This window comes from Salmo salar, chromosome ssa06 (assembly GCF_905237065.1).
Source record: "Salmo salar chromosome ssa06, Ssal_v3.1, whole genome shotgun sequence".
NCBI classification, from domain to species: Eukaryota; Metazoa; Chordata; class Actinopteri; order Salmoniformes; family Salmonidae; genus Salmo; species Salmo salar.
The window spans coordinates 272,501-292,500 of record NC_059447.1 but is presented as its reverse complement, the minus strand read 5'-3'; the positions used below and the strand labels follow the sequence as shown (position 1 = coordinate 292,500).

Here is a 20,000-nt window from a genome sequence, read left to right as displayed (position 1 = left end):
GTTATCAAAATCCAGAAAAGTGAAATGTTAAATTCAACAACCACCTAAAAAGGAAGCGATTCCCAAACCTTCCATAACAAATCCATCACCTACAGAGAGATGAACCTGGAGAAGAGTCCCCTAAGCAAGCTGGTCCTGGGGCTCTGTTCACAAACACACCCCACAGAGCCCCAGGACAGCAACACAAACAGACCCCACAGAGCCCCAGGACAGCAACACAAACAGACCCCACAGAGCCCCAGGACAGCAACACAAACAGACCCCACAGAGCCCCAGGACAGAAACACAAACAGACCCCACAGAGCCCCAGGACAGCAACACAAACAGACCCCACAGAGCCCCAGGACAAAAACAAATTGGTATGCTATCTGTCCCTAACCAGAGAGTACACAGAGGCAGAATACCTGACCACTGTGACTGATCCTATGTGCAACACTGCCCCACAAAATGAGGTGGAAACTGAGCTGCACTTCCTAACCTCCTGCCCAAATGTATGACCATATTAGAGACACATATTTCCCTCAGATTACACAGATACACAAATAACTCGAAAACAAACCCAATTTTGATAAACTCTCATATCTACTGGGTGAAATACCACAGTGTTCCATCACAGCAGCAAGATGTGTGACCTGTTGCCACAAGAAAAGGCCAACCAGTGAAGAACAAACACCATTGTAAATACAACCCATATTTATGTTGATTTATCTTCCCCCACTATTCGTACTACGACTATTTTCACATTACTAAAAACACTTTCGTACATAGCTGATAATTTAACACTTGAAATGTCTTATTGAAAAACCTTTTTTGAGTCAAATGTTTACAGTTAAATTCTAATGGTTTTGTTGTTGTTGTTGATGTTGTTTTGTGTCTTCTCCCCTTTTGTTTATCTCACTGGCAATGTAAACTTATGTTTCCCATGTCTCAGGAGAGAGAGACAGAGAGAGAGAGAGAGAGAGAGAGAGAGAGAGAGAGAGAGAGAGAGAGAGAGAGAGAGAGACAGAGAGAGAGAGAGAGAGAGAGAGAGACACACAGAGAGAGTTAGAGAGGTTAGAATGTAGGAGCGGCAGGTAGCCTAGTGGTTAGAGTGGAGGGACGGCAGGTAGCCTAGTGGGTAGAGTGGAGGGACGGCAGGTAGACTAGTGGTTAGAGTGGAGGGACGGCAGGTAGCCTAGTGGTTAGAGTGGAGGGACGGCAGGTAGCCTAGTGGGTAGAGTGGAGGGACGGCAGGTAGACTAGTGGTTAGAGCGTTGGACTAGAAACTGAAAGGTTGCAAGATCGAATCCCCGAGCTGACAAGGTACAAATCTGTCCTGCCCCCTGAACAAGGCAGTTAACCCACTGTTCCCTGGTAGGCTGTCATTGAAAATAAGAATTTGTTCTTAACTGACTTGTCTGGTTAAATAAATGTAAAACTTGGTACCATCAGGACATACAGTACCAGTCAAAAGTTTTAGAACACCTACTCATTCAAGAGTTTTTCTTTATTTTTACAATTTTCTACATTGTAGAATAATAGTGAAGACATCAAAACTATGAAATGACACGTACAGAATCAGGTAGTAACCACAAAAAGTGTTAAACAAATCAAAATATATTCTATATTTGAGATTGTTCAAACTCTTGGTATTCTCTCAACCAGTTTCACCTGGAATGCTTTTCCAACAGTCTTGAAAGAGTTCCCACATATGCTGAGCATTTGTTGGCTGCTATTTCCTTCATTCTGCTGTCCGACTCGTCCCAAACCATCTCAATTGGGTTGAGGTCGGGTGATTGTGGAGGCCAGGTCATCTGATGCAGCACTCCATCACTATCCTTCTTGGTAAAATAGCCCTTACACAACCTGGAGGTGTGTTGGGTCATTGTCCTGTTGAAAAACAAATGATAGTCCCACTAAGTGTAAACCATAAGTGGTTAGAGCGTTGGAGTACTAACCGGAAGGTTGCAGGATCGAATCCCCGAGCTGACAAGGTAAAAATCTGTGGTTCTGCCCGTGAACAAGGCACTGTTGCCCGGGTGCTGAAGACATGGATGTTGATTCAGAGGGGTTGGGTTAAATGCGGAAGACACATTTCAGTTGAATACAGCAAAGCACCCCCACAACATCACACCTCCTCCTCCTCCATGCTTCACGGTGGGAACCACATATGCAGAGATCATCTGTTCACCTACTCTGTGTCTCACAAATACATGACGGTTGGAACCAAAAATCTCAAATTTGGAATCATCAGACCAAAGGACAGATTTCCACCAGTCTAATGTCCATTGCTTGTGTTTCTTGGCCCAAGCAAGTCTCTTCTTCTTATTGGTGTCCTTTAGTAGTGGTTTCTTTGCAGCAATTTGCCCATGAAGGCCTGATTCACACAGTCTCCTCTGAACAGTTGATGATGTGGCTGTTACTTGATCTCTGAAGGATTTTTTTGTGCTGAAATCAGAGGCTGGTAACTCTAATGAAGTTATCCTCTGCAGCAGAGGTAACTCTGGGTCTTTCTTTCCTGTGGCGGTCCTCATGAGGCTGGTAACTGTAATGAACTTATCCTCTGCAGCAGAGGTAACTCTGGTCTTCCTTTCCTGTGGCGGTCCTCATGAGAGCCAGTTTCATCATAGCGCTTGATGGTTTTTGCGACTGCACTTGAAGAAACGTTCAAAGTTCTTGACATTTTCCGTATTTACTGACCTTCATGTCTTTAAAGTAATGATGGGCTGTCGTTTCTCTTTGCTTATTTGAGCTGTTCTTGCCATAATATGGGACTTGGTCTTTTACCAAATAGGGCTATCTTCTGTAGGGCTATCTTCTGTATTCTGTATACCACTTCTACCTATGTCACAACACAACTGATTAAGAGAAGGTAAGAAATTCCACAAATGAACTTTAAACAAGGCACACCTGTTAATTGAAAGGCAATCCAGGTGACTACAAAAGGACTTGAGTTCCCTGTATGATGTCACAATCACACCATGAGTAGTTAATATATATAATTTTATTTCACCTTTATTTAACCAGGTAGGCCAGTTGAGAACAAGTTCTCATTAACAACTGCGACCCGGTCAAGAATAAAGCAAAGCAGTGTCACGTCCTGACCAGTATAGAGGATTATTTGTATTATTTGGTCAGGGCGTGGCATGGGTATGTTTGTTTTGTATGGTGGGGGTTTGTTGTGTTTAGCTTAGAGTGGTGTGTTATTTATGTGTCCCGGGGTTTTGTGGTGTATGTTTCAGTATGAGTAGGTTCTAGATTAAGTTTTCTATGTGTAGGTTTAGTTGCTGGACTCTCAATTGGAGGCAGGTGTTACTAGTTGCCTCTGATTGGGAGTCCTATAAATAGGTGTGTGTTTTTGTTTGTCACTTGTGGGTAGTTGTATGTTAGCACTGCTTTTGTTTATCCTGCTACACTGTTCCTGTCGTGAGTTTTGTTTATTGTTTTTTTTCCCTCGTGTTCTCATTGAAAATAAATGATGATGAGCACTCAATCCGCTGCATATTGGTCCACTTTTTCCGACAGCGATTTCAACATATCTTCTGACGAAGAGGGTTGTGACAAGCAGTTCGACACAAACAACAACACAGAGTTACACATAAACAAAATGGACACCTCCGCCTTTCTTCTTCCCAGAGAGTTTTTATTTGCGCGATGAACTGAGAACCCAACTGGCTGTACGGACTCAGACAGTATATCCCGTAGAGAGCTTATGTTTCCGTGGAAAAAAAACAGAGTATGTTACAATCCCTGATGTCTCTCTGGAAGGAGATCCTCGCGCTGAGCTCGTCAACTTTATTATCCAGAGACTGAACATTAGCGAGTAATATACTCTGGAAGCACCACCCACCACCCACATTTTGTTCTTAACTGACTTACTTAGTTAAATAAAAGGTGAAATAAAAAATAAATAGATAAAAATACTACAAAGCTTCATTTACAATCGCTGACGGAGTAAGAGGCTCCACTTTCTTTGTCGGGGCACGATGCTTCAGGAAGCAGGGCTTCGACAGTGGACCAGTAAGTCAGCTAGCAAGGCATTGTTGTCATTTTATAACAGGTGATGATAAATCAAATCAAAATGTATTTGTCACGTGCGCTGAATACAACAGGTGTAGTAGACCTCACAGTGAAATGCTGAATACAACAGGTGTAGATCTTAACAGTGAAATGCTGAATACAAGAGGTGTAGTAGACCTTACAGTAAAATGCTGAATACAACAGGTACAGTGAAATGCTTACTTACAGGCTCTAACCAATAGTGCAAAAAAGATATTAGGTGAACAATAGGTAGGTAAAGAAATAAAACAACAGTAAAAAGACAGATTATATACAGTAGTGAGGCTATAAAAGTAGCGAGGCTACATATAGCTAATAGCTGGTTAACGTTAGCCAAAGCAAGCTAGCTATCTACTGTAATTAGTGACCCCCCCCCCAGGAGTAACAACACAGCTAATAGCTAGTTCATGTTAGCCAAAGCAAGCTAGCTATCTACTGTACTTAGTGAAACCCCCCCAGGAGTAACAACACAGCTAATAGCTAGTTAACGTTAGCCAAAGCAAGCTAGCTATCTACTGTACTTAGTGAAACCCCCCCAGGAGTAACAACACAGCTAATAGCTAGTTAACGTTAGCCAAAGCAAGCTAGCTATCTACTGTACTTAGTGAAACCCCACCCCCAGGAGTAACAACACAGCTAATAGCTAGTTAACGTTAGCCAAAGCAAGCTAGCTATCTACTGTACTTAGTGAAACCCCCCAGGAGTAACAACACAGCTAATAGCTAGTTAACGTTAGCCAAAGCAAGCTAGCTATCTACTGTACTTAGTGAAACCCCACCCCCAGGAGTAACAACACGGCTAATAGCTAGTTAACGTTAGCCAAAGCAAGCTAGCTATCTACTGTACTTAGTGAACCCCCCCCCCAGGAGTAACAACACAGCTAATAGCTAGTTAACGTTAGCCAAAGCAAGCTAGCTATCTACTGTACTTAGTGAAACCCCCCCAGGAGTAACAACACAGCTAATAGCTAGTTAACGTTAGCCCAATCAAGCTAGCTATCTACTGTACTTAGTGAAACCCCCCAGGAGTAACAACACAGCTAATAGCTAGTTAACGTTAGCCAAAGCAAGCTAGCTATCTACTGTACTTAGTGAAAACCCCCAGGAGTAACAACACAGCTAATAGCTAGTTAACGTTAGCCAAAGCAAGCTAGCTATCTACTGTACTTAGTGAAACCCCCCAGGAGTAACAACACAGCTAATAGCTAGTTAACGTTAGCCAAAGCAAGCTAGCTATCTACTGTACTTAGTGAAACCCTCCCCCAGGAGTAACAACACGGCTAATAGCTAGTTAACGTTAGCCAAAGCAAGCTAGCTATCTACTGTACTTAGTGAACCCCCCCAGGAGTAACAACACAGCTAATAGCTAGTTAACGTTAGCCAAAGCAAGCTAGCTATCTACTGTACTTAGTGAAACCCCCCCAGGAGTAACAACACGGCTAATAGCTAGTTAACGTTAGCCAAAGCAAGCTAGCTATCTACTGTACTTAGTGAAACACCCCCAGGAGTAACAATACAGCTAATAGCTAGTTAACGTTAGCCAAAGCAAGCTAGCTATCTATTGTACTTAGTGAAACCCCCCCAGGAGTAACAACACAGCTAATAGCTAGTTAACGTTAGCCAAAGCAAGCTAGCTATCTACTGTACTTAGTGAAACCCTCCCCCCAGGAGTAACAACACGGCTAATAGCTAGTTAACGTTAGCCAAAGCAAGCTAGCTATCTACTGTACTTAGTGAAACCCCCCCAGGAGTAACAATACAGCTAATAGCTAGTTAACGTTAGCCAAAGCAAGCTAGCTATAAGCTAGTAATACATGATCCTACTGTAAATTTTACTGTAAAAACTATTGTTGAAAACAAGTCCTAGGTTGGAACTGTTGCTGTTAAAAAAAAACAAGTCATATTTTTTATTACGGGAATAAACTGATTGAAGCGAGATTAGGTTTTGAGGTAAACACACCCGGACAGTTCCGTGTCGCTCATCTACAACAGGAATGCGGTCTCCTGCCTGACAGAGAAATCAGGAGATGTTCTGGTCCAGTTTGGCGGCAGATATCTATGAGTCAGGGTTCTGACGTACTTACAAACAACAACAACAAGTACAGAAACAGACTCCATGTTGAGCGCGACATCAGAGTTGCAGTGTCAAAAACACTGGGCCCAGGAATAGACATGCTTGTTGAAAATGTCAACCAGCCGCACAGCTCTCATTAGGACTGTGTGTGTGTGTGTGTGTGTGTGTGTGTGTGTGTGTGTGTGTGTGTGTGTGTGTGTGTGTGTGGTATCTCTAATCCAGCTGGGCAGCTATGAGGTGTGGGAAGACTAGAGTGTGTGTGAGTATGAATCACAGTTCATTTACTTTTGGTTATAATATTTACACTGGATATCTCTGACCACCTACCTGGGAATGACCAGTGCTTACAGTCTGGCTAGAGGGTCTCTCTCACACACACACACACACACACACACACACACACACACACACACACACACACACACACACACACACACACACACACACAGGAACACACGTATTCTCAAGAATGCAGAAATGCAGAGAGAGAAACATATCCCACCATAGTTAAAGTGGGGACCTTAACATTTAAAACAGTCACTTTTTAAATTGGTTTTCCTGTTAAAAGACAATAAGAACAGTTCAATATAATTCCAGGCCAGCTACCAACCAGGCCAGCTACAGACCAGACCAGTTACAGACCAGACCAGCTACAGACCAGTACAGACCAGCTACCAACCAGGCCAGCTACCAACCAGGCCAGCTACCGACCAGGCCAGCTACAGACCAGAGCTGCTACCAACCAGGCCAGCTACAGACCAGAGCAGCTACAGACCAGAGCAGCTACCAACCAGGCCAGCTACCAACCAGGCCAGCTACCAACCAGAGCAGCTACCAACCAGACCAGCTACAGACCAGACCAGCTACAGACCAGAGCAGCTACCAACCAGGCCAGCTACAGACCAGGCCAGCTACAGACCAGAGCTGCTACCAACCAGGCCAGCTACCAACCAGGCCAGCTACCAACCAGGCCAGCTACAGACCAGAGCAGCTACAGACCAGACCAGCTACAGACCAGACCAGCTACCAACCAGACCAGCTACAGACCAGACCAGCTTCCAACCAGGCCAGCTACCAACCAGGCCAGCTACAGACCAGAGCAGCTACAGACCAGAGCAGCTACAGACCAGAGCAGCTACCAACCAGGCCAGCTACAGAACAGAGCAGCTACCAACCAGGCCAGCTACACACCAGGCCAGCTACAGACCAGACCAGCTACAGACCAGCTACAGAACAGCTACCAACCAGACCAGCTACCAACCAGAACAGCTACCAACCAGGCCAGCTACAGACCAGAGCTGCTACCAACCAGAGCAGCTACCAACCAGGCCAGCTACCAACCAGGCCAGCTACCAACCAGACCAGCTACAGACCAGACCAGCTTCCAACCAGGCCAGCTACCAACCAGGCCAGCTACAGACCAGAGCAGCTACAGACCAGACCAGCTACAGACCAGACCAGCTACCGACCAGACCAGCTTCTAACCAGGCCAGCTACCAACCAGGCCAGCTACAGAGCAGAGCAGCTACAGACCAGAGCAGCTACAGACCAGAGCAGCTACCAACCAGGCCAGCTACCAACCAGGCCAGCTACAGACCAGAGCAGCTACCAACCAGGCCAGCTACAGAACAGAGCAGCTACCAACCAGGCCAGCTACACACCAGGCCAGCTACAGACCAGGCCAGCTACAGACCAGACCAGCTACAGACCAGCTACAGAACAGCTACAGACCAGACCAGCTACAGACCAGACCAGTTACAGACCAGACCAGTTACAGGCCAGCTACAGACCAGAGCTGCTACCAACCAGACCAGCTACAGACCAGAAAAGCTACAGACCAGACCAGCTACAGACCAGACCAGTTACAGACCAGGACAGACCAGCAGTAAAGGATATAACAGCAGTAAAGGATATGGGTTTACAGACCAGTACAGACAGCAGTAAAGGATATGGGTTTACAGACCAGCTTCAGACAGCAGTAAAGGATATGGGTTTACAGACCAGCTTCAGACAGCAGTAAAGGATATGGGTTTACAGACCAGCTTCAGACAGCAGTAAAGGATATGGGTTTACAGACCAGCTTCAGACAGCAGTAAAGGATATGGGTTTACAGACCAGCTTCAGACAGCAGTAAAGGATATGGGTTTACAGACCAGCTTCAGACAGCAGTAAAGGATATGGGTTACAGACCAGTACAGACCAGCTTCAGACAGCAGTAAAGGATATGGGTTACAGACCAGTACAGACCAGCTTCAGACAGCAGTAAAGGATATGGGTTACAGACCAGTACAGACCAGCTTCAGACAGCAGTAAAGGATATGGGTTACAGACCAGTACAGACCAGCTTCAGACAGCAGTAAAGGATATGGGTTACAGACCGTGCGTAGACACCAGCTGCGAGGACGTGTCGTCTGTTTGACGCAGAAGAAGACTACAGGGGCGAGGGCTGGATATGGCTGCTGCTCTTCCTCTTCAGACACCAGATCCACTGGGTCTACCGGCTCCCTCCTCACGTTACCGAACACACCGCCACCACTACTACAGCCGGTAACGACACCGGGAGGCCCCGGGACACAACGGGCAGCTACTCCTGCACCTTCCTCCTCCCCTTCCTCCTCCTCCTCTTCCTCCTCCGGCCCTGGACTCCATGTGTTGCTGCATCCCTCCTCTTCCTCATCCTCATCATCATCATCATCAGGGAAGCCGATGTCGTGGCGGTGCCGTCTCGGTGGGTTGTGTTCCCGGTAAAATGGAGCCGGTATGAGAACCCTCACCTCTCCGTCATGGTACCGCCTTTCCTCGCCTCCCTGCTGGACGTTGAGGGCAGGAGTGAGGGTGAGGGTGGGGGGTGGGGGTAGAGGAGGTGGGGGGTGTAGTGGAAGCGGACTCTCCCCTCGCCATCAGTCATGATAGAGAGCCAGGCAGAGCCACCCTGGGGGAGGAGGAAGGGAGAGGGGGAGAGAGAAAGGGAGGTGACGAGATGGTGAGAGAGGAGGGGAGGGGTGGGAAGAGGAAGAAAGGAGAGGAAGAGGAGGAGAGGAGAGGAAGAGAGGAGGAGAGGAGAGGAAGATAGGAAGAGAGGAGAGGAAGAGAGGAGAGGAAAGGATAGGAAAGGAGAGGAGAGGAGAAGAGGAAGAAAGGAGAGGAAGAGGAGGAGAGGAGGAGGAAGAGAGAAGAGGAAGAGAGGAGAGGAAGAGAGGAAGAGAGGAGAGGAAGAGATGAGAGGAGGGGAGAGGAGGGGAGGATAGGAAAGGAGAGGAGGAGAGGAGGAGGAGGAAGAGAGGAGGAGAGGAGGAGGAAGAGAGGAAGAAAGGAGAGGAAGAGAGCAAGACACTAGTAAGACACTGGTTACATAAAACATTTGACCAGTGTTGCTCAACTTTTCTAAATTCCTACATTGCCCTCCCTCGCCTTCCCTTCGACAAATCAGATCACGACTCCATTTTGTTCCTCCCTTCCTATAGGCAGAAACCCAAACATGAAGTACCTGTGCAAAGGTAATTTCAACCCTGGTTTGACCAATCGGAATCCACGCTTCAAGATTGTTTTTGATCACGCGGACTGGGATATGTTCTCTGGTAGCCTCTGAGAATAACATACACAAATTCACGGAAACGGTGACTGGGGTTCATCAGGAAGTGTATATGAGATGTTGTACCCACTGTGACTATTAAAACCTACCCAAACCAAAAACCGCGGATAGATTGGCAGCGTTCACGCAAAACTGAAAGTGTGAACCACTGCATTCAACTACGTCAATGTGACTAGGAATATAGCTGAATATAAACAGTGTAGTTATTCCCTCTGTAAGACAATCAAACAGTCAAAATGTCAGTACAGAGACAAAGTGGAGTCTCAATTCAACAGCTCAGACATGAGATGTATGTGGCAGGGTCTACCGACAATCACGGACTACACAGAGGAAACCAGCCATGTCTCGGACGCCGACGTCTTGCTCCCGGAACAAGCTAAAACACCTTCTTCACCCGCTTTGAGGATAACACAGTGCCACCCACGCAGTCTGCTCCCAAGGACTGTGGGCTCTCCTGCTCTGTGGCTGAGGTGAGTAAGACATTTAAGAGTGTTAACCCTCGCAAGGCTGCCGACCCAGACGGCATCCCTAGCTGCGTCCTCAGAGCATGTGCAGACCAGCTGGCTGGAGTGTTTACGGACATATTCAATTGCTTCCTATCCCAGTCTGCTGTCCCCAAATGCTTCAAGATGGCCACCATTGTTCCTGTACCCAAGAAAGCAAAGATAACTGAACTAAATGACTATCGCCCCGTAGCACTCACTTCTGTCATCATGAAGTGCTTTGAGAGGCTGGTCAAGGATCATATCACCTCTACCTTACCTGACACCCTAGACCCACTTCAATTTGCTTTCCGCCCCAACAGATCCACAGACGATGCAAGCGCCAATCCACTGCACACTGCCCTAATCCCATCTGGACAAGAGGAATACTTATGTAAGAATGCTGTTCATTGACTATAGCTCAGCATTCAACAAAATAGTACCTTCCAAGCTCATTATTAAGCTCCAGGCCCTGGGTCTGAAACCCGCCCTGTGCAACTGGGTCCTCGACTTCCTGATGGGCTGCCCCCAGGTGGTGAAGGTAGGAAACAACACCTCCACTTCGCTGATCCTCAACACTGGGGCCCCACAAGGGTGCGTGCTCAGCCCCCTGCTGTTCTCCCTATTTACCCATGACTGCGTGGCCACGCACGCCTCCAACTCAATCATCAAGTTTGCAGACGACACAACAGTAGAGGGCCTGATTACCAACAATGATGAGACAGCCTACAGAGAGGTGGTGAGGGCCCTGGCAGTGTGGTGACAGGAAAATAACCTCTCTCTTAACATCAACAAAACAAAGGAACAGATTGTGGACTTCGGGAAACAGCAGAGGGAGCACCCTCCCCTATCCACATCAACGGGACCGCAGTGGAGAAGGTGAAAAGCTTCAAGTTCCTCGGCGTACACATCACTGACAACCTGAAATGGTCCACACACACAGACAGCTTGGTGAAGGCGCAACAGTGCCTCTTCAACCTCAGGAGGCTGAATACAATTGGTTTGGACCCTAAATCCCTCACAAACTTTTACAGATGCACAATTAAGAGCATCCTGTCGGACTGTATCACCGCCTGGTACGGCAACTGCATCGCCCATAAACCGGAAGGCTCTCCAGAGGGTAGTGAGGTCTGCACAACGCATCACCTTGGACAAACTACCTGCTCTCCAAAACACTTACCCGAAGTCACAGGAAGGCCAAAAATATCATCAAGGACAACAACCACCCGAGCCACTGCCTGTTCACCCCGCTACCATCCAGAAGGCGAGGTCAGTACAGGTGCATCAAAGCTGGGACCGAGAGACTGAAAAACAGCTTCTATCTCAAAGGAAGGGAAAGGGGGATACATAGTCACTTGTACAAGGCCATCAGACTGTTAAATAGCCATCACTAGCCGGCTTCCACCTGGTCTCGCAACCCTGCACCTTAGAGGCTGCTGCCCTACATACATAGACTTGAAATCACTGGTCACTTTAATTGTCACACCCTGATCTGTTTCACCTGTCTTTGTGCTTGTCTCCACTCCCGTCAAGGTGTCGCCCATCTTCCCCATTATCCCCCTGTGTGTTTATACCTGTGTTCTTTGTTTGTCTGTGGCCAGTTCGTTTTGTTTGTGAAACCTACCAGCGTCTGTTCCCTTGCTCTGCCTGTTTCTTGCGCCTGTTTTCTAGTCCTTCCTGGTTTGACCACTCTGCCTGCCCTGACCCTGAGCCTGCCTGCTATTTTATACCTGGTCACGGGTGCACCTCAACCACGCTCAAGGTACTAAACGATATCATAACCACCATCGATAAAAGGCAGTACTGTGCAGCCGTCTTCATCGACCTGGCCAAGGCTTTCAACTCTGTCAATCACCGTATTCTTCTCGGCAGACTCAACAGCCTTGGTTTCTCAAATGACTGCCTCGCCTGGTTCACCAACTACTTCTCTGATAGAGTTCAGTGTGTCAAATCAGAGGGCCTGTTGTCCGGACCTCTGGCAGTCTCTATGGGGGTACCACAGGGTTCAACTCTCAGGCCGACTCTTTTCTCGGTATATATCAACAATGTCGCTCTTGCTGCGGGTGATTCCCTGATCCACCTCTACGCAGACGACATCATTCTGTATACATCTGGCCCTTCTTTGGACACTGTATTAACAAACCTCCAAACTAGCTTCAATGCCATACAACACTCCTTCCGTGGCCTCCAACTGCTCTTAAACACCAGTAAAACTAAATGCATGCTCTTCAACCGATCGCTGCCCGCACCTGCTCCGCCCATCCAGCATCACTACTCTGGACGGTTCTGACTTAGAATATGTGGACAACTACAAATACCTAGGTGTCTGGCTAGACTGTCAACTCTCCTTCCAGACTCATATTAAACATCTCCAATCCAAAATTAAATCTAGAATCGGCTTCCTATTTCGCAACAAAGCCTCCTTCACTCACGCTGCCAAACATACCCTCATAAAACTGACCATACTACCGATCCTCAACTTCGGCGATGTCATTTACAAAATAGCTTCCAATACTCTACTCAGCAAACTGGATGCAGTCTATCACAGTGCCATCCGTTTTGTTACCAAAGCCCCATATACTACCCACCACTGCGACCTGTATGCTCTAGTCGGCTGGCCCTCGCTACATATTCGTTGCCAGACCCACTGGCTCCAGGTCATCTATAAGTTGATGCTAGGTAAAGCCCCGCCTTATCTCAGCTCACTGGTCACGATAACAACACCCACCCGTAGCATGCGCTCCAGCAGGTATATCTCACTGGCCATCCCCAAAGCCAACACCTCCTTTGGCCGCCTTTCCTCACAGTTCTCTGCTGCCAATGACTGGAACGAATTGCAAAAATCGCTGAAGCTGGAGACTTATCACTAACTCGCTGAAGCTGGAGACTTATCACTAACTTTAAACATCCGCTATCTGAGCAGCTAACCGATCGCTGCAGCTGTACAGTCGCGGCCAAAAGTTTTGAGAATGACACAAATATTAATTTTCACAAAGTCTGCTGCCTCAGTTTGTATGATGGCAATTTGCATATACTCCAGAATGTTATGAAGAGTGATCAGATGAATTGCAATTCATTGCAAAGTCCCTCTTTGCCATGCAAATGAATCTGAATCCCCAAAAAACATTTCCACTGCATTTCAGCCCTGCCACAAAAGGACCAGCTGAAATCATGCGAGTGATTCTCTTGTTAACACAGGTGTGAGTGTTGACGAGGACAAGGCTGGAGATCACTCTGTCATGCTGATTGAGTTCGAATAACAGACTGGAAGCTTCAAAAGGAGGGTGGTGCTTGGAATCATTGTTCTTCCTCTGTCAGCCATGGTTACCTGCAAGGAAACACGTGCCGTCATCATTGCTTTGTTTGGGGCATCCGGAAAAAAGCTTGTCCGGAGAAGACAAGGTGAGCGCTACCATCAGTCCTGTGTCATGCCAACAGTAAAGCATCCTGAGACCATTCATGTGTGGGGTTGCTTCTCAGCCAAGGGAGTGGGCTCACACACAATTTTGCCTAAGAATAAAGAATGGTACCAACACATCCTCCGAGAGCAACTTCTCCCAACCATCCAGGAACAGTTTGGTGACGAACAATGCCTTTTCCAACATGATGGAGCACCTTGCCATAAGGCAAAAGTGATAACTAAGTAGCTCGGGGAACAAAACATCGATATTTTGGGTCCATGGCCAGGAAACTCTCCAGACCTTAATCCCATTGAGAACTTGTGGTCAATCCTCAAGAGGCGGGTGGACAAACAAAAACCCACAAATTCTGACAAACTCCAAGCATTGATTATGCAAGAATGGGCTGCCATCAGTCAGGATGTGGACCAGAAGTTAATTGACAGCATGCCAGGGCAGATTGCAGAGGTCTTGAAAAAGAATGGTCAACACTGCAAATATTGACTCTTTGCATCAACTTCATGTAATTGTCAATAAAAGCCTTTGCCACTTATGAAATGCTTGTAATTATACTTCAGTATTCCATAGTAACATCTGACAAAAATATCTAAACACACTGAAGCAGCAAACTATGTGGAAATTAATATTTGTGTCATTCTCAAATCTTTTAGCCACGACTGTAGACATAGCCCATCTGTAAATAGCCCATCCAATCTACCTACCTCATCCCCATATTGTTTTTATTCACCTTTCTGCTCTTTTGCACACCAATATCACTACTTACACACCATCATCTGCTCATCTATCACTCCAGTGTTAATCTGCTAAATTGTAAATTACTTTGCTACGACGGCCTATTTATTGCCTTACCTCCTCACCTCATTTGCCCACACTGTATATAGACTTTCTTTTTTTTCTACTGTATTATTGACTGTATGTTTGTTTTCCTCCATGTGTAACTCTGTTTATTCCATGTGTAACTCTGTTTATTCCATGTGTAACTCTGTGTTGTTGTTTCTGTCGAACTGCTTTGCTTTATTCTTGGCCAGGTCGCAGTTGTAAACGAGAACTTGTTCTTAACTAGCCGACCTAGTTAAATAAAGGTGAAATAAAACATTTCAAATTAAATAAAAATGTTTTACCCCACCTTACTGAATTATTGACCCCTGCCCTGACCCTGACCCTGACCATGACCCTGCCTGCTGTTCTGGTCCCTTACCCCACCTCAGTGGATCATTGACCTCTGCCTACCTTTGACCTGTCGTTTGCCTGCCCCCCCCCCTTGTTTTTGAAATAAACATTTTGTTTCTTCGACCCCCATCTGCATCTGGGTTATAGCTGTAACGTGATATTAATAACGTTTACATGTTGCTTTACTCATCGTGTATATACTGTAATCTACCGTATCGCAACGCCACTCCGACGTCGCTCATCCTAATATATATATATATATACTAATATATATATATATACAACCTAATATTTATATATATATACTAATATATATATATACAACCTAATATTTATATATATATACTAATATATATAATATACAACCTAATATATATATATATATACTAATATATATAATATACAACCTAATATTTATATATATATACTAATATATATATATATATACAACCTAATATATATATATATATACTAATATATATATATACAACCTAATATTTATATATATATACTAATATATATATATATATACAACCTAATATTTATATATATATATACTAATATATATATATACAACCTAATATATATATATATATACTAATATATATATATACAACCTAATATTTATATGTTAATTCCATTATTTTACGTTTAGATTTGTGTTGTTTTATTGTTGTGAATTGTTAGATATTACTGCACTGTTGGAGTAAGGAACACCAAGCATTTCTCTTACACCCACAATAACATCTGATAAATATGTGATTGTGGCAACTAACATTTTATTTATTAGATCCAGAGCCTCTCAAGATACAGGAGGACAGCTTCTATAAACCATTTCAGACCCAGAGTCTCTGAAGATACAGGAGGACAGCTTCTATAAACCATTTCAGACCCAGAGTCTCTGAAGATACAGGAGGACAGCTTCTATAAACCATTTCAGACCCAGAGTCTGTGAAGATACAGGAGGACAGCTTCTATAAACCATTTCAGACCCAGAGTCTCTGAAGATACAGGAGGACAGCTTCTATAAACCATTTCAGACCCAGAGTCTCTGAAGATACAGGAGGACAGCTTCTATAAACCATTTCAGACCCAGAGTCTCTGAAGATACAGGAGGACAGCTTCTATAAACCATTTCAGACCCAGAGTCTCTGTGTTGCTGAAGATACAGGAGGACAGCTTCTATAAACCATTTCAGACCCAGAGTCTCTGAAGATACAGGAGGACAGCTTCTATAAACCATTTCAGACCCAGAGTCTCTGAAGATACAGGAGGACAGCTTCTATAAACCATTTCAGACCCAGAGTCTCTGAAGATACAGGAGGACAGCTTCTATAAACCATTTCAGACCCAGAGTCTCTGTGTTACTGAAGATACAGGAGGACAGCTTCTATAAACCATTTCAGACCCAGAGTCTCTGAAGATACAGGAGGACAGCTTCTATAAACCATTTCAGACCCAGAGTCTCTGTGTTGCTGAAGATACAGGAGGACAGCTTCTATAAACCATTTCAGACCCAGAGTCTCTGAAGATACAGGAGGACAGCTTCTATAAACCATTTCAGACCCAGAGTCTCTGTGTTGCTGAAGATACAGGAGGACAGCTTCTATAAACCATTTCAGACCCAGAGTCTCTGAAGATACAGGAGGACAGCTTCTATAAACCATTTCAGACCCAGAGTCTCTGAAGATACAGGAGGACAGCTTCTATAAACCATTTCAGACCCAGAGTCTCTGTGTTGCTGAAGATACAGGAGGACAGCTTCTATAAACCATTTCAGACCCAGAGTCTCTGAAGATACAGGAGGACAGCTTCTATAAACCATTTCAGACCCAGAGTCTCTGTGTTGCTGAAGATACAGGAGGACAGCTTCTATAAACCATTTCAGACCCAGAGTCTCTGAAGATACAGGAGGACAGCTTCTATAAACCATTTCAGACCCAGAGTCTGTTACTGAAGATACAGGAGGACAGCTTCTATAAACAATTTCAGACCCAGAGCCTCTGAAGATACAGGAGGACAGCTTCTATAAACCATTTCAGACCCAGAGTCTGTTACTGAAGATACAGGAGGACAGCTTCTATAAACCATTTCAGACCCAGAGTCTCTGAAGATACAGGAGGACAGCTTCTATAAACCATTTCAGACCCAGAGTCTCTGAAGATACAGGAGGACAGCTTCTATAAACCATTTCAGACCCAGAGTCTCTGTGTTGCTGAAGATACAGGAGGACAGCTTCTATAAACCATTTCAGACCCAGAGCCTCTGAAGATACAGGAGGACAGCTTCTATAAACCATTTCAGACCCAGAGTCTCTGAAGATACAGGAGGACAGCTTCTATAAACCATTTCAGACCCAGAGCCTCTGTGTTGCTGAAGATACAGGAGGACAGCTTCTATAAACCATTTCAGACCCAGAGTCTCTGTGTTACTGAAGATACAGGAGGACAGCTTCTATAAACCATTTCAGACCCAGAGTCTGTTACTGAAGATACAGGAGGACAGCTTCTATAAACCATTTCAGACCCAGAGCTTCTCTGTTGCTGAAGATACAGGAGGACAGCTTCTATAAACCATTTTAGACCCAGAGTCTCTGAAGATACAGGAGGACAGCTTCTATAAACCATTTCAGACCCAGAGCCTCTGTGTTGCTGAAGATACAGGAGGACAGCTTCTATAAACCATTTCAGACCCAGAGTCTCTGTGTTGCTGAAGATACAGGAGGACAGCTTCTATAAACCATTTCAGACCCAGAGTCTCTGAAGATACAGGAGGACAGCTTCTATAAACCATTTCAGACCCAGAGTCTCTGTGTTGCTGAAGATACAGGAGGACAGCTTCTATAAACCATTTCAGACCCAGAGTCTCTGCGTTGCTGAAGATACAGGAGGACAGCATCTATAAACCATTTCAGACCCAGAGTCTCTGAAGATACAGGAGGACAGCTTCTATAAACCATTTCAGACCCAGAGCCTCTGAAGATACAGGAGGACAGCTTCTATAAACCATTTCAGACCCAGAGTCTCTGAAGATACAGGAGGACAGCTTCTATAAACCATTTCAGACCCAGAGTCTCTGTGTTGCTGAAGATACAGGAGGACAGCATCTATAAACCATTTCAGACCCAGAGTCTCTGAAGATACAGGAGGACAGCTTCTATAAACCATTTCAGACCCAGAGTCTCTGTGTTGCTGAAGATACAGGAGGACAGCTTCTATAAACCATTTCAGACCCAGAGACTCTGTGTTACTGAAGATACAGGAGGACAGCTTCCATAAACCATTTCAGACCCAGAGTCTGTTACTGAAGATACAGGAGGACAGCTTCTATAAACCATTTCAGACCCAGAGCCTCTGTGTTACTGAAGATACAGGAGGACAGCTTCTATAAACCATTTCAGACCCAGAGCCTCTGTGTTACTGAAGATACAGGAGGACAGCTTCTATAAACCATTTCAGACCCAGAGTCTCTGAAGATACAGGAGGACAGCTTCTATAAACCATTTCAGACCCAGAGTCTCTGAAGATACAGGAGGACAGCTTCTATAAACCATTTCAGACCCAGAGTCTCTGAAGATACAGGAGGACAACTTCTATAAACCATTTCAGACCCAGAGCCTCTGAAGATACAGGAGGACAGCTTCTATAAACCATTTCAGACCCAGAGTCTTTGAAGATACAGGAGGACAGCTTCTATAAACCATTTCAGACCCAGAGTCTCTGTGTTACTGAAGATACAGGAGGACAGCTTCTATAAACCATTTCAGACCCAGAGTCTCTGAAGATACAGGAGGACAGCTTCTATAAACCATTTCAGACCCAGAGTCTCTGAAGATACAGGAGGACAGCTTCTATAAACCATTTCAGACCCAGAGTCTCTGAAGATACAGGAGGACAGCTTCTATAAACCATTTCAGACCCAGAGTCTCTGAAGATACAGGAGGACAGCTTCTTTAAACCATTTCAGACCCAGAGTCTCTGTCGCTGAGTTTGAGTCGTGGCTATGGGGGAGTAAAAGCGCATTTTACGCCGCCTGTTCTTCTAGAACCAATGGGGTTGTGATGAGAACCACAAATATTTTACTCTCTATCGACAACGAGCTGGTATCAAACCAGAGAGAGAGACTTTAAAATCTCAGTAATATCGATATTTCAATATACGAAGCGAATATAACGCTTATGGTTGCGAGAGACTATTCATTTTTAAAAGTAGCTCAATAATGAAACCAGAAAATTGAAATATTCATTTAAAACAAACCTGTGTCGATATAGACAGAGAGATGATTGATTCATGTGATTCATCTGATTAGATTTACCTTATCGATATGGAATTACAAGTTCCCTGAAGCATGTCCGTGATTTTCCGTGTAACGGGAGCACCAACAACCTTTTGCTCTGATGTCCAGCTTTTCTATCTCCTCTTTCTCTCGATCTTCTCCTTGTACTTCCTCTCCCCTTTATTTTAATTGTTTTTAATCTTCCAGATGAAGAATAAATCCAAAGAAACAGAAGAAGACAGAACGGAAGAGAAGTGGCACCGTCACCGGGTGAGGTAGTTCGTGGGCGCCGTGGTGTTGGAGAAAATAATATCCATCAACGGTCGGCGGAGAGAAGAAGAAATAAGAAAAAAATCCCCCCACGCGCGTCGGTTTCTGCTGGAGCTCCGTGATGTTCTGACAAGGCAAACTTCAGCTCCACCCGGGGAGGGGGGGGGGGGGCTGACACGTGACGCCCCGGTAGGACGGACACACACAGTCCGCAGTAGCATCACCAGTAAGATAGTATGTAATACTGACGGTATTAATGTTGTTTTAGCTGTTAATACAGTACAGTACAGATTCATCTGTAGTAGGGCAGGCTGAAGGTTCATGGTCTATATTACAGGCTATTCCCTGTAGCTCAGTTGGTAGAGCATGGTGTTTGTAACGCCAGTGGTCGTGGGTTCGATTCCCACGGGGAACAGTACAGGACATAAAATGTATGAAATGTATGTATTCACTACTGCTAAATGACTAAAATGTAGTACCTACGTTATTGTTTTCTCTCTATGCATCTTTCACTGTAACTTATTGGATATGACTTGAGGATAGAAACAGTGTGATGAAGCTGGCCGTAGCTTGTCACATTATAAGAAAGGTTTTAAAAAACAAAACATGACTAGGACAAAATGTATTTATTTTTAAATCGTGATTTATTATTTTTTTTTAATTATGAATAAATACGTGTAT

The 20,000-nt window shown here is 45.0% G+C and overlaps 1 protein-coding gene and 1 non-coding gene across 2 annotated transcripts in view; one reads left to right on the top strand and one right to left on the bottom strand.

The window, feature by feature from the left end:
- Positions 1-8,969, bottom strand: part of LOC123743524 (voltage-dependent T-type calcium channel subunit alpha-1H-like) — a gene marked incomplete at both ends in the record, with an annotated part of 43,326 nt that extends 34,357 nt beyond the window's left edge. The window contains one exon of the mRNA XM_045721261.1: positions 8,479-8,969. Coding sequence (XP_045577217.1) covers positions 8,479-8,969 — 491 coding nt within the window. The remainder of the gene's footprint in view (positions 1-8,478) is intronic.
- A 10,690-nt stretch (positions 8,970-19,659) lies between these two features.
- trnat-ugu (transfer RNA threonine (anticodon UGU)) lies at positions 19,660-19,734 on the top strand. The gene has a single exon. It is a non-coding gene; the product is annotated as a tRNA-Thr (tRNA).
- Positions 19,735-20,000: the final 266 nt, after the last annotated feature.